At 41.4% G+C, this 13,747-nt stretch overlaps 1 protein-coding gene across 1 annotated transcript in view; it reads left to right on the top strand.

Annotated features, from left to right (window-relative positions):
• The window catches only part of LRRC56 (leucine rich repeat containing 56), a 54,334-nt gene that overhangs the window by 28,320 nt on the left and 12,267 nt on the right, over positions 1 to 13,747 (top strand). The window contains exons 4-5 of the mRNA XM_068399878.1: positions 10,111 to 10,207; positions 10,619 to 10,816. Of these exons, the coding sequence (XP_068255979.1) occupies positions 10,111 to 10,207; positions 10,619 to 10,816 (295 nt within the window). The remainder of the gene's footprint in view (positions 1 to 10,110; positions 10,208 to 10,618; positions 10,817 to 13,747) is intronic.

The raw sequence follows: 13,747 nt of genomic DNA, 5'->3' as shown, positions 1-13,747 counted from the left end.
GGGTGACCATTAGAGGCTGGGAGAGAAAAGAAATTTGGAGGAAATCAGCTGGCATTTGCCAGCCATTCACAGGCCCAAGTTGTACCTGTATCTGTTCCTTGCAAGCTTCTGTATTTTTTCTGTTTTCTTATTGAATACATGCACAGATACAAAAAGAAAGGAAGGAAAAGGTAAAAAGAAGAAATGACCGTCAGCCACAGGAGAAAATCATTAGTGTCACAGAAATGTGCCAAATCTAAAGAATCTTGAGAACCTGCATTCCCACCACTGTACATACAGACTAAATCACTTTAAATTACATTTTCTCTCTAGGTTTTCATATCAACCCATTTCTGCAGTATCTCAAGTATTTTTTTTTTCCAGTGGAAACCCTATAACCATTACCATGACAGAAGTTGAATAGCAACTCACAGATGATCCCATTCTTCACTTCTGTCTCGTCAGTTAATCTAGAACTCCAGTTTTTCTGGTACTCAGAAAAAAGGGGGTTTGGGGGCTTTTTTTGTGGTGTGTGTCTTAACACCACCGAACCTGTCAGCTGATTTGGATCTTTTACAGAATATTCCTTCTGCTTGCCCTGCAGCATTAAAAGTTTCAAATGTTTATTTTGAAGGATGAGATCTATATTAAATGAAAGTTGCAATATATCTGTCTTACTCTGCCAAAGCTCAGACCTGGAACGTGCTGTGAAACAGGCACACAACATGTGGGAGACTGAAAAGTTATTAATGCAGGAAATTTTAAAGTGCTGTGGGATTCATTCCTTCAATGTAAATAACCCATTCTGTAACCACAGTTTCATTATCCTTAAGGTTTTTTTGTATGTAAACTTTCAACAAGGAGAATGAACGATTGCCAAAGCTATAGAAACTGTCAGTAGCTCTCGAGCTAAATTGAGGGGCAATGGATATGTGGGTGTGAGAGTTTTTAGTGTGTGTCTCAGCTTTATCCTATTTGAAAATTCAATTGCTCTTGTGGAAAACGTAACGCACCCAAGTGAGATGCAGCATGGTGTATTGGGTTTCTACAGCGTCTTTAGGGCGCAGCTTCATGCCGTGGGTGGGAGCTGGAGTAGGATGGAAAAAAAAGAAGATCAAGGGCAGGTCGTGGCCCACAGAACTGCACTTTGGCAACCCCTACTCCTTTCAAATTGTGGGAGCTGAGTTAAAGCAACTGATCTTTCATTGTTAAAATGCTACCAGTAACTAAACTGACAAGCAGTTTTAATGATCAAAAGGAAATTAACACAAAATTATGTTATCCTTCCCACACACGCTGTATATTCGTGTGTTAGGGAATTGCTGTTCCTGACTCCGAGTACATCAACATTGATCAAGCCCATTATTCTGCTCTAGGTTTTTTGACAGCAACTAAAAATGAGAGCACTTGAAACTAAAGCTAAATTTCATGTGTATTAACTTTAACAGAAGTAAAATTCTGGGTTAACTTAAGCACAATTATGACTAGTTACAGAAGCGTGTGTATCAGCACTCAGTTTCATTTACAAATGCCTCTTTCCTCTTGGTCTCAGCAAGCACTTTTGGTTTAAACGAGGTATAATTTGACAGGGAAAATAAAGTGCTTGCAAGTAGCATAGCACTTAGTGCAATATTGCAGTTGCTACAGTGAGTTCAATGAGGCAATGAGAAGCAACAATGACGAGTGAAAATGTTGTAAGTCAGGAAAGGCCCAGAGATGCATCTCGTTGAGGTTGGCTTCTTCCTCTGTTGTCGTGTCCTGTCTCCAGATGCCATCCTCGCCTGCTGGCACGGGAGCCAGGGATCTTGGCCCCACTGAAAGCAGGGGAGGTTTGGTACTGGTGTTAGTGGAACAAGGATTTTTATGCAGTGTATCTGGTTGAAGCATTGGTCACAGATGTGTCCATGGTAGAGCTCAAGTACTCTACGCAGACCACCAGAGTGGTCTCTGGCTCCAGTCCTGGACAACAACCAAACCGCCTTGAACAGTTTGTGGTTTTGACTGCTGTAGCCAGGTAGTCTCCTGTCCTTGTTTTCATGTTTTCACTTTAGAGAAAGTGCTGGCCAAAAGCACGTGGCTCCTTGATAATCGCAATTTGCTTTAGCAAGCCCATGAAAGCTGCAGCAGCTGGCTCTCATTTTGGCACAACGAAGCTGAGAAGGCAGAGTCGCGGGCTGGACAAAGTGTGAAACCCTGAACGCTCTGCCTGATTTACCCCTTGCACAGCACCAGAGGACTTGCATTTCCTTCCCGTTTTGCTGTTAGGAAAGTATGCAGCAGAGATCCACAGGTAAAAAAAGCAATATGCCAGACCTTTGCCCCTTTCCAAACTTGAAACTTAAAACAAAAGCAAGCAAGCAACAAAAATAACTGGAATAAAATAGTGAAATCCTTTTGTTGGGAGAAATATTGCCAGTGGCATCAGCACTGCAGATGAGTTGGAGAACAGCTGCTTGTTCCCATGAAGGTTGCCTCAAAAAGATGGGACAACAGAGACAACCTACTGCAAAGACCTTTGGCAACAATAACTTTTCATTCACACAGAAATTCTTCATTTGCATGTAAAAGGGAGTTACGAAAACAGAATTTCATAGACACAGTTGTTATTTAAAAAGATCTTTGGTAGGTGCAGCTTAAAAATGTTCAGCCTAAAACACGCTTGCCTTCCTCTGATGTGTTTAAGCTTATGAGTTGAGAATTGCCTCGCAAAGTCTCTTTTTGCTTAGTTTTTTGAAGTCTCCAACAACATGTCTCAACAGGGTTAGGAACCCTTACTGTGAAAAAGCTGCACAGTTCAGAAGGAAGAATGAGGCCGGAATATTAGGTGCTACGTTTCCATGGCATTTCAGCCTAAAAGCGGGCTTCTGGCAGCAAAAGATGGGACATGATCCTTGTTATCTTACACAGTGGTTCACACTTGTGCAAGGGAGCATAAGATGCTAAAAGCAACCCGCGTGCCATGACTGGTGAGGTGCAAGACAGAGGAGACCCAAGCCAGCGGTTTTCAGCATATTGCTACTTGAATTTGGAAGAGGAAGTACAAAACCAACCAAGGCTGCAATACTGCAAAGCAAGTCAGGTCTTCGCATTCATGAGGCATTTGTTCAGCTGCAAAAGGACACTGCAGGGACATAAGGATGTGGCTTCAGCACTGCTTGCAGAGCTGGAGGCTGTGTCATGGATTTGGTCAAGTACGAGCAACACATGCATACAATCAGTTTTACAACTTTGAATACTTTACAGCTATTTGAGAGTACAATGAAACTTTTATGTAAGCTTCCTATTAGAACATTTGTTACTGATTTAAATAACATTCAGGCTTTAAAAGTTTTTGCTTCTGATGACAGAATTATCTGCACAACCAAACCATTGTATGCTGACATATGGACTGGATCATTGTTGTCACAGTGTGGCTTGATAAATTCAACTTGATTTCTGTAGATCAGAGACGAGATTTTTTTTTCCTTTAATTTGTAAGACTGTAGTTTGGTCACTCTTAAAATCTAAATCTCACCGATTAGCAGTGCATTCATTTTCAGAACGACCTTTCAAAAAAAATAATATCCACATCAATGGCTATTTTAGATGTATTGCTGCTGAAGATTTATTCAACAGATGCATGTGTGCTTTGAGATACTGTTTGCAACTTCAGTGGATTTAGTGTTTTATTTCTAGGTGAATGATTCGAAACCAGCTTCCAAAAGAAATGATGGTTTTCAAGTTGATGAATGTGTTCAGGGTTATGCTGTTGTAAGTGTTTATTGGGTAGCTTGAGCTCAGTGGAGCTATTCAAGATTTACTGTGGTGAAACCAAGAGCAGTATTTGGCTCTCTAGGTCTGGTCTCTGTCCAGTAAAATTTTGGCTGGAGTGAATCCATCCCTGAAGAACAAGGATGTTGGATTAATGGAAGAACACACTATTATTTCTCAAACTTGTTATTAGGTGTTGTAAACCAAACTGTTCCTTGCCTCTTTGCTCTCCCCCCAGTCTAGGGGAGCGATGACAAAATGGGAGCATCAAATTTCATGGGAAAAAGTCCTAAATGGTCGTGCACAAGTGGGGAGGGTGTTGCAAAGACCCTCACAGAAACACAGAGCTGTTCGATGAGTTTCCATCCCTGCAAGAGTATCTGGAGATAGTTGGAACCCAAGTTTCAAACCCTTCAGTTTATTAATATTATTTTTTTAATCAATTATAAATGCAAGTTTGTGAGTTCAAGGTGAAACTAGGGGAGTCTGTTGGTTTCTTGGCACTTTTGGACACTAAATACATGATTTGGTATTCAGTGCGTGTTCTGCAGGCAAGCGCGTAGGGGTGTGTGTGGAGTAATTACTCTGGAGGACACTGGTTTGGCAGCCTCAGAGGCTGTAATCCTATGTTTATCACAACCAAAGATATGATGTATGCATTCCCACCCCATGCTTTGTCTCTCTGCTTCAAACCTGACCTGCATGAACCGTAGCATAAGTGAGCAGGATATATGATTCCTTTGCCTATTAATTCCTTGCCCTTTCTGTAAAGTTCCCAGCTTCCACATCACTCAGGATGGGACACTTGTCCACTGGAATTGAATTAGCCATTGTGTATATTAACAGGAGTTACGTTTCCTCTGCAGTGTCCTCTAGTTCCTTCTATACACTCTTTGTTGTTTGCACATCACTGGGGCTCTCCTGTGCTGCGTCATACAACGAACTGCCACCATCTTTGTACGATGTCTCATGTTTTTCCTATTTCAGCTGTCAAACTGCTCAATCATATTCTCTACCCTGTTTTTGGAATAGATGCTGTCATTTTCTGTATGTTTATATCATACCTAAAACAGGAAGGTTCTGGTCTCTGATGTGTCTTATTGATTTTAGTCTCAGTCAATTATTATTTTGGGGGGGTGTTTTGTTATATTACGTGTATAAATATAGTGGATTTTCTCTCCTACTACCCTGGTAAATTGTTATTAAGTGTTTATTATTATATTAAAATAATTTACCCGGTAAATTATTATCAGAGTGCAGGTCCCCATTAATTCCATTTCTTGTTAAAAAGTCATGAGATGCAGTCTCCACAGTTTGGGCTGATCTGACCCTCTGCACTTAATATAAATGAAAACTTACCCACATGCACACTTGCATGCACACGGCAGTCATGCATGCTCACACAACTCCTCGCTTTGCTCTGACCCCCTCCAAGGCGTACGTGCCAGATGCAGTAGAGCTGGAGGCACTCACACCTCTTGCAAGCTCTTAAGTTCTCTTCTCACGAGCCAGAATATTTCAGAAGTATTTTTGGAAATGCAGGTGCATGCGGTTGATGGGAGCAGCTTGCTTTGAGTTACATTGCATTTTCACCTTACAGCAGCTGTGCTCTTGGGGGCAATTATCTATGTCGTAATTAATGAGGGAGTTTTCTGTGATGCTGCAGCGTGATTCACACAGCTTCCAAAAGATCAGTTTGTTAGTTACCAAGTAAAATACTTGCAGATGTACTTTGCTGTGATAACATTTCTGACTGGAGATGACTCGTTACGGACACAGGAGTAAAGATCTGCAGGGCCAAAATGTGACTGCGTGACCCAGAATTTTAGGCTCCTCCAGCAGCTAGCATGACCCCAGAGTCAGCAAGGGGGACTTTGTTCCTGGCTTTAACTTGCAGCAAAGTTCTGCAGTCGAGTCTGAGCGAAGGAAAAAGTCCTTTTGCCTCTTTTCCTCACTGCTGCCTGTTTACAGGAGCAAGGAAGGAGGGACAGCAGTCACTTGCTCTACATAAGAGCTGGAGTGCTCTTCTTGGGGGGCAGGGGGCGAAGATACCTTGGTTTAGTAGCTCCCTTTCCTGAAATAGAGTATAGAGAGCAAAAGGGGGCCAAGTGATACCAAACACTTAGTGCAACAAAGTCCGTGCTTTCTTAGTATCTTGGTTTATGGGTTAAAGGTGAGCTTGGGACAGCCAACTTTAGCCTGTTCCCATTAGCTTTCATGGTTTTTTTCTTTTCTGAAGTGTCTGTATAAGCATTTTTTAATAATGAGACCCTGTTATCAAACACTGAATTGCATTGTAAACACACAGCAGTTCTGCCTCTTGCAAGTACCCAAGACATCAGACCCATTTGTATCATCAGAAATAGTGTGGCCAGCAGGACAAGGGAAGTGATTGTCCCTCTGTACTCAGCACTGGCGAGGCTGCACCTTGAATACTGTGTTCAGTTTTGGGCCCCTCACTACAAGGAAGACATTGAGGTGCTGGAGAGAGTCCAGAGAAGGGCAACAAAGATGGTGAAGGGTCTAGAGCACAAGTCTTATGAGGAGCAGCTGAGGGAACTGGGGTTGTTTACTCTGGAGAAAAGGAGGCTTAGGGGAGACCTTATTGCTGTATACAAGTACCTGAAAGGAGGTTGTAGTGAGGTGGGTGTTGGTCTCTTCTCACAGGTAACAAGCGATAGTACGAGAGGAAACGGCCTCAAGTTGTGCCAGGGGAGGTTTAGATTGGATATCAGGAAAAATTTATTCACAGAAAGGGTTATCAAGCAGTGGAACAGGCTGCCCAGGGAGGTGCTGGAGTCGCCATCCCTGGAGGTATTTAAAAGACAAGTAGATGTAGTGCTTAGGGATATTGTTTAGGGATATTGTTTAGTGGTTGACTAGGCAGTGTCAGGTTAATAGTTGGACTCGATGATCTTAAAGGTCCTTTCCAACCAAGACAATTCTGTGATTCTGTGACATAGGATATACAACCTAATTCCTTTGTCTGGAACACTAATACTAATCAACTTTGATTAGTATTAACGTTAAACATGCTACTACTGACTTGCGCCAAAGTTAGCTGTTGGAGAGTCAGAGCTGCAACCCATGAATGAAGCTGGAGTGGATTTGAGACTGTACACTTGGCTGCATAAATTGTGAAGAGTAAGGTAAATAGGTTTTTGAAGTTATTTAAATTAGTGTCTACTTCTGATGGTGTTTGCAGCAGGAGAATGCTTGAAGACTCATTAGCTAATAATTCATAGTGAATACGTGCTGTGCATGACTTTTAGTCGACGGTGTGAGCAGGGACTGACCCAGTTCGTGTGCACTGGGTTTAGCCATAGCCAGCACTGGAACTGAAAACCGTGACACACAGAGGGAAATATGATTTAACTCTGGGACTCTTTGACCTCTGAGTAGGAGCAGGGGACTGCTTCTTCAAAATGCATGAAATGATCAAGGTTTTAGCAGTAGAGGGGATAGCTGTTTCTTCTCAGGCCTTGTGTAAAAACGGCTTGAGAATTATTCCACTGCTTTGTTTTGGCATCCTTTATATTGACAGAGAAACATTAGGAACAAGCATATTACCAAAAGCTCCTTTTGTGGCAAAAGACCTTCAGTTAGTTAGGAAGTACAAGACAAAGGAAAAATAAAAATAAAATTCATTAATCGTACCTTACCATACCATATGTAAACTAATCAGATTAGGATTGTCTTCAGTTTTGCTGGCCTAATAAACTGGTTTTGCTGGCCTGAGTGTCTATCAGAAACACTTGTTTCAATGATACAAAAATGAGAGTGACTGCTTTCATTTACCTATGTTCAGTGGTTTACAGTAAAGAAAATTCTGCACCAAAATTAGCCTGAAATTTGAAAAACTCATCAGTGCTTGAAGTGGATCATGAAGCAAGCAATGTAATTCCTTCACATTACTCCTAATGCCATATTTGTGTTTATGGGTGTGTTGGTCTTGGTTGATGGTAGGTTCTGCTTTTGTAATTTAATTTCTTTATTATTATAGGCATGCAGCTTGCAAATCGAATAATAAATTTCTGTAAATATTACTTTGGGAGGCATCTCTGTTCCTTAAGGAAGCCTTAGAACTGGTGTTTGTTTTATTTATAAAATATGCACAACTAGTCCCTGGAAGATCTTCTTCAAGGCTGGGGATGTGATGACATACAGGGAAATTATGATCCTTCAGGTCAGGCAAGTCTGAATGAGTATTTGGAAAGAAATGTGACAAACTTCCATCTTTTTAGGGGCTATATGGTCACAGGTACAGTGACACAATGGCAAGTGTTGCCTGTTGCCCTGATAGCTGAGGAACGAGGTAAAGTAAGTTTGCAGCAAGTTCGCAGAATGAACCATATTGTTTATACACGAAAGGAGTTTCTGTGTGTGCGTGGCTTGCTTTATCCTTCTGTCTCTGTACTAGACAGTGACGTCCTGTGTCAGTACGGGCAAGCTGCCTAGATGTACAAAATTCAGTGGAGGAGTTGTGGTTTATGTCAATTGAGGGTTTTCTCCTGTAAGGAGGAGTAGCCTTAGATGGAAAGAGATGTGTCATGTGACTGAGATTTTTCTTATTTGCTTTGTTGTGGCCATTAGATCAGCTGCACTGTTTGTACTTCAAAGGCTATAAAATGTTACGTAAACACATTGTATAGTATATCCATCGTGAGCTTACTTCAATCTGCAGCATCCAGGGAAGAGATGATCAGAGGCACCCAATGCCTGGGGCCCCTGCAGTGGTAGAGGATGGATGAAATGAATAGGTCTGAATGACGCCTGTGGACAAACCATGCCCCAGAAGGCAGAGGAGCGAAAATCTCCAGTTTCACACTAGAAACTCCTATTCAATCAATCCTCTGTTTGGCAAATCACAGAAGAGAGGCATTGGGAATATTTTTCCATGCATCCATCCTTTATTCAGCCTTATGTATTCTCCTTCCTCCTGACGTGACCCTTCCCAAGTGTTCAGATGGTGGAGAGAAAACAAAAAACACAGACAAGAATATGCCTGTCTCCACTTGTAAAAGCACTCCTTCCTGACCTCTGGGACTGGCTGGCTGTGCAGTATCACTGAAGCAGGCAATTTGACTGTAGGGTTTTTTGCTGCAAAGCTGCATCAAAGCTGCAGGAGGTTCTGAGAGGGCAATGCAAAGCTGCTTTTTTCCCCCATGGTCCATAAAGAAAAGACATGAGTAAGGGAACTGTTACCTTTATTCCAAGATCAGAAGGGACCCCATGACCATATTCTTTTGTCTTCTGCAATTTTCCCTAGACAGTGCATTAAAGTATATATTATTTGTTATAATGTATATTATAAAAATGGATTTTATAAAAGATATCTAATGCACAATTTTGAAGTCCCAGAATCTCTATTTAAGAACCATTTTAGCTGTTTGGATGTGGTCCCGGGCAACTGACTGTGCTTGAACATGTGGGTTGGACAAGATGACCTCCAGGGATCTCTTGCAACCTCAAGCATTGCTGTGATTCTGTAAACTCCATGCTAGTCTCTACCTCCTCTGATAAACTGTCCGTGTATTTAGTTGCCCGCTGTTTAGTTCTTTGTTATTCAGATAGTCTGATATCATGGCTACAGTAGAGAATTCTGAGCTTTTTGGTTTGTTTGTTATTTGATAAAGTGGTGTGTTTTGTTATGTTTGAGTAGTGGCTTTATGCAACTTAATGTTACCAAAGATGGAAGGTGGTTAAGGTCCCGATTTGATCTGCCACCATTTTTGCATTATCTTTGTATTATACACTGTTGCAATGTCAGTGGGACTTTACACATGCATGGAGTTAAGCAGGTCAGTATGTGCTTTTCTGGGCTAGGACCAGAATGTTTGGAATTCATACAAATGATCCTTTGTTTATGTTTTGCTAGATCTAAAGGGTAGGAAAATAGGATGGAAAGGATTAGAATTTTCTGCTGATTCAAAAAATGTTATTTGGCAAGAGTGCTATTCCTTTCAACTGCAAATCAGAAGAAAGGTAACTCCATAAGAGGACAGAGTGAGATGACTGTGCAATCAGCTCAGACATGTTAATTTGGGTTATGTGTGTAGAGCAAATGATGCCAGCGTAAGCAAACAGCACTTAATTCTCAGCAATTACCTGTGATTTATGGCAGAATTACCATGATGTAGCTCTTGGAAGAATCTTACTCAAACTGAACCGGGGTGACATGTTGTCATACAAGAGCAAAGAGAGACATAGAGAGGGGTAAGATTTTATTCTCCACCTTTGAAGGTGAACATTTTTAGTGACATTTCTTGTAAACAATGTGAGATCTGAAGGAAGTAGCAGTGGCCTAGTCTTAGGAAAAAGAAAGCAAGTCTTGGGTTCCTTCATCCATTCAAATAGAGCTTGAATTGTTTCTTTTATAAGGGATCTTGGAACCACATTGTCCCATCTCCATGTCCTGTGGATGGCTTGCTGTGGGCTCTCAGATTTAGATGGGCTCTCTTCCTGCAGCTCTCTAAAAGTAAGTATAGCTGTGTCCTGCCAAATGACGATCTCAAAACTATCTTCAGTTGATACTCTTCTCTTTACTTGTAGTCTTCGTTCTTGTCTCACCCTTTGGTTTTCTAAAGGACTTTGGTTGGATGCCTTGAATTGCATGTGTTAGTTTAAAAGGCACTACAGTATTTTTTTTTTAAATGAGGTGTAACATTTAGGTCTGATCCTGAAGGAGCCTAATGCAGCATAGCATTCATTGCCATATTAGCCCTAGTTATCGAAGGCAGCAACAGCCAGACTTGAAAAATGTTCACTTCCATGCTAATTTCATGCTGTGCCGTGTAATATTTCAAATAGTAGAAAACATTTTGCAAAGCTTAAATGTTACTCTTGCAAGCCTGTGGTTTACATATTTATTCTGTTTGCTTCTGCTGAGGAACTCTACATAGCTTATAACAATATCTCTGACCTGAGCGAGCTGACCTGGTTGGATCACCTTGAGGTTTTGGACCTGGAAGGGAACAATATTGAGGACATCAACCAGATGCAGTACCTGGGACTTTGTTGCAAGCTGAGCTGCCTGACAGTGAAGGGCAACCTTATTTGTCTGAAGCCAAACGCAGAATCTGCAGAGGTGAGGACTTGGTTTGCACATATTTTGTTAATTTTTGGCAGTGCTTTTTTAGTTTGAGTTGGAAATGAGTAATGCTCCTGCACCTTCCTATTGTACCATTCTGAGTGATGACATGGGATGCATTTCCCATCTTTCATTTCTGTTGATTTTGTCCTCTCATGGTTATTGTCTCCAAGATGAGCACAAATGAAATACAAGAAGTGCTAGTAAAGGCTCAGGCCTGTTTCCTAGCAATGTGTTCCTTCTTACCTGTGAGAATGGGGTTAAACTAGAAACCAGCTGTTCTGATCCATACAGCTGTTCTGTCTTCTTCCAGCTTGCAGTGCGAACAGGCATCTTAAAGGAAGACCAAAGAGAGGATGGACCCCAGCTATATGGATCCTTCTAGCCTGTAGGGATCTTGCAGTAGCTTAGAAAGTAGCCAATATTTTTCTTACAAGATGTGTCAATTGCAATGTCTCAATTAGATATCGGTCTTTGGGCTTTTGCATTTCTTTTTGAGGCTTCCCAGTCCAACAGCAAGTGCTCCAGGACCACCACACTCAAAAGCTGAACCCTCAGAAAAACAATGCTTGAGATAACTAGGAAAAGCTATATTGTAGGAACTGCTTGTTGTCCTTTTCCTTGAAAGGTTAAAATGAACTGACCAAAAAGACCTTCAGCAAAAGCTGAAGATACAAAATACAGTGATTCACCTCTTACGTATTAAAATGATAAAATAGTTTCTGTGGAGGTATTTTGTTGAGTGCATGAGATCCTCTGTGTCACAAAGATGAAAACACAGTAATACATGATCTGCTTTGGGTTTCAGGGCTCTCAACAAGAAAAGTAAGGGAGATCTAATTCTACATTAACAGTCTCAGACCTGTATTACTCTCTTTTACTTTCCCCTGCTTCAAAAAAAAAGCATTGTTGGGATATAAAAACAAGCATCTTGACAGGTACTGGAGGAAGATCAGAGTGAAAACTTGGTCAAAACTTCCTCATTTTGGTCACATAATGTCTAATGCAAATCAACAGATGACAGTTTATGGCCAGTGCACGATATAGTGTCATCCAGGTCTTTTGGAAGGTAACAGGCCTATGCACACACACACATAGGTGTGCAATACACAGCCCTCACTAAGGATGGCGCAATCCCCAATGGCACTGTAAAGAGCTGATAACACGGGGGTTAGAAAGCAGAGCAGGAGCTGGCGCTGTGACTCCACTGTGCCATGTTCCATAGCTTTGCTCTGCGTTTCAAAGTGATCATGCCCATGCCATTAATTTGCAAAAAAGATTGAGTTTGATATTTGTTCTGGATTTAGACTTGAAAACTGAGGTGCTATCACTAAAACTCAATCATGTAGTAGATATGCGCATATTTTAAATCTCCTCACTTCTTAGATATGTGAGTTATTAGCATTTTTCAGATGTAATTGTTGGCTTGATCATATCACTCAGTAAAAGGAGCCACAGAAGGTAGTGCTTTAGCTATCATGATTTTTCTCTCTGGAATCTAAAAGAAAATATTATACACTTGCCTTTCTGTTTTGAACTGGTAGAAGTATACTTCAGAGACCACACTTGTAACTATTTATAACCAAAATTATTTCTCCATCAACATTTCTCCCTTATGGAAGATGCAATCATGAGAGGAGAAAATGTATTCCTACAGTAAGGAAGCACTGCCTGCTTCTGATGGACAAAGCATGCCTACTTACTCTTGTACTCCCACAGAGACAAATGTAACTTCTGACACTTCCTTATCACAATTTCCTGCCATGAAAATGGTGCAGTATATACTAATAGCATAGAAAGTCTGTTTCTATTCCCTTGTCATTCCTGCTCAACGAAAGTGGTATTTTTGGAGGATGCGAAACTTGGCATCTTCAGTCCTTAAATGTACTTGTAATGGAGAAATGTCAGATTGCCCTTGGTTTGTTTAGCTGAGGAAATCAGTCCTTGGGATGCTACTGCATGTCATCATATAATGGGAGTTCAATGAGGAGTGGTATGTGGTGGTGTGCCCTACTGCTCTTCTCCACACTGAATGGCTGTCTCTACTCTTGTGCAAGTAGTTGCATTCAAATGCCAGCCAGAAATTGGTGAGGGAGTCTGCACAATGGTATATTTTACACTGAGCTGTAAGAGGCAGACTGTAAGTTCACTGTAGTCTCCCACCCAGTCTCTGTGTTGGGAAGCTGCTCAGCCCTGGGGGGGTTACAAAGCCAACTCTGCCATCAGCTGCCGAGAGCTTCTTCATGCACTTTGTCGCTTTCTTGGTTTCAACTGATATTGTTTGCATTTCTTCAGGGTATAGAAAAGTCACCTGAAATGTAGAAAAGAATAGATGTGGGCTTACTTTGGTGTGCCTTAGATGGCCAGCTCTAATTCCTCAAGATCCTTCTTGTAGTCTGGCCCTTGCTACAGCTCTGTAAAAGGTCTCCAATTTATTTATTTTTAATCTACAGAATGGTCCAGCTAAATTTACTGCTCTTTCTTCAGATGGCCTGTTTGCTCTCTGTAATTTGATTTTCAGATGAGCTCATCTTCCCCTGTTATCTAAACCAAGAGCAACAACCTGATGATAAATTCTGCAGCCTCTGTTTCAGTAATGTAACATGAGTGTACCAGGATGCTTCTCTCCAACAGAACATGGCTGGAAATTGGCTCTAGTCCAGGCACTGTTCAGAGTACATGTGGTATGGGGTAGCATGGCTGGTTGACTCATTTTCTAAATTAAGATTAAAGGCTTAGTTAGAGAAATTTAGTGTCTGCCTCTTAACAACAACAAACACATGCTTTATTTGGTGAGTTCCCTCTGCCAGCCTCAGTGCTGCATTGTGCGGAGGGAGGGAGCATACAGCCAGCGCGGTCCCACAGAAAGATTTCTGTTTGTGACAACTCTGTGTTGGATGAGGACTTGGCTTTGTGGGGTGTTCTAAT

Source organism: Nyctibius grandis, chromosome 4 (genome assembly GCF_013368605.1).
Source record: "Nyctibius grandis isolate bNycGra1 chromosome 4, bNycGra1.pri, whole genome shotgun sequence".
Taxonomy (NCBI): domain Eukaryota; kingdom Metazoa; phylum Chordata; class Aves; order Nyctibiiformes; family Nyctibiidae; genus Nyctibius; species Nyctibius grandis.
The sequence above is the reverse complement of the archived record's forward strand: the minus strand, read 5'-3'. Positions and strand labels throughout refer to the sequence as shown.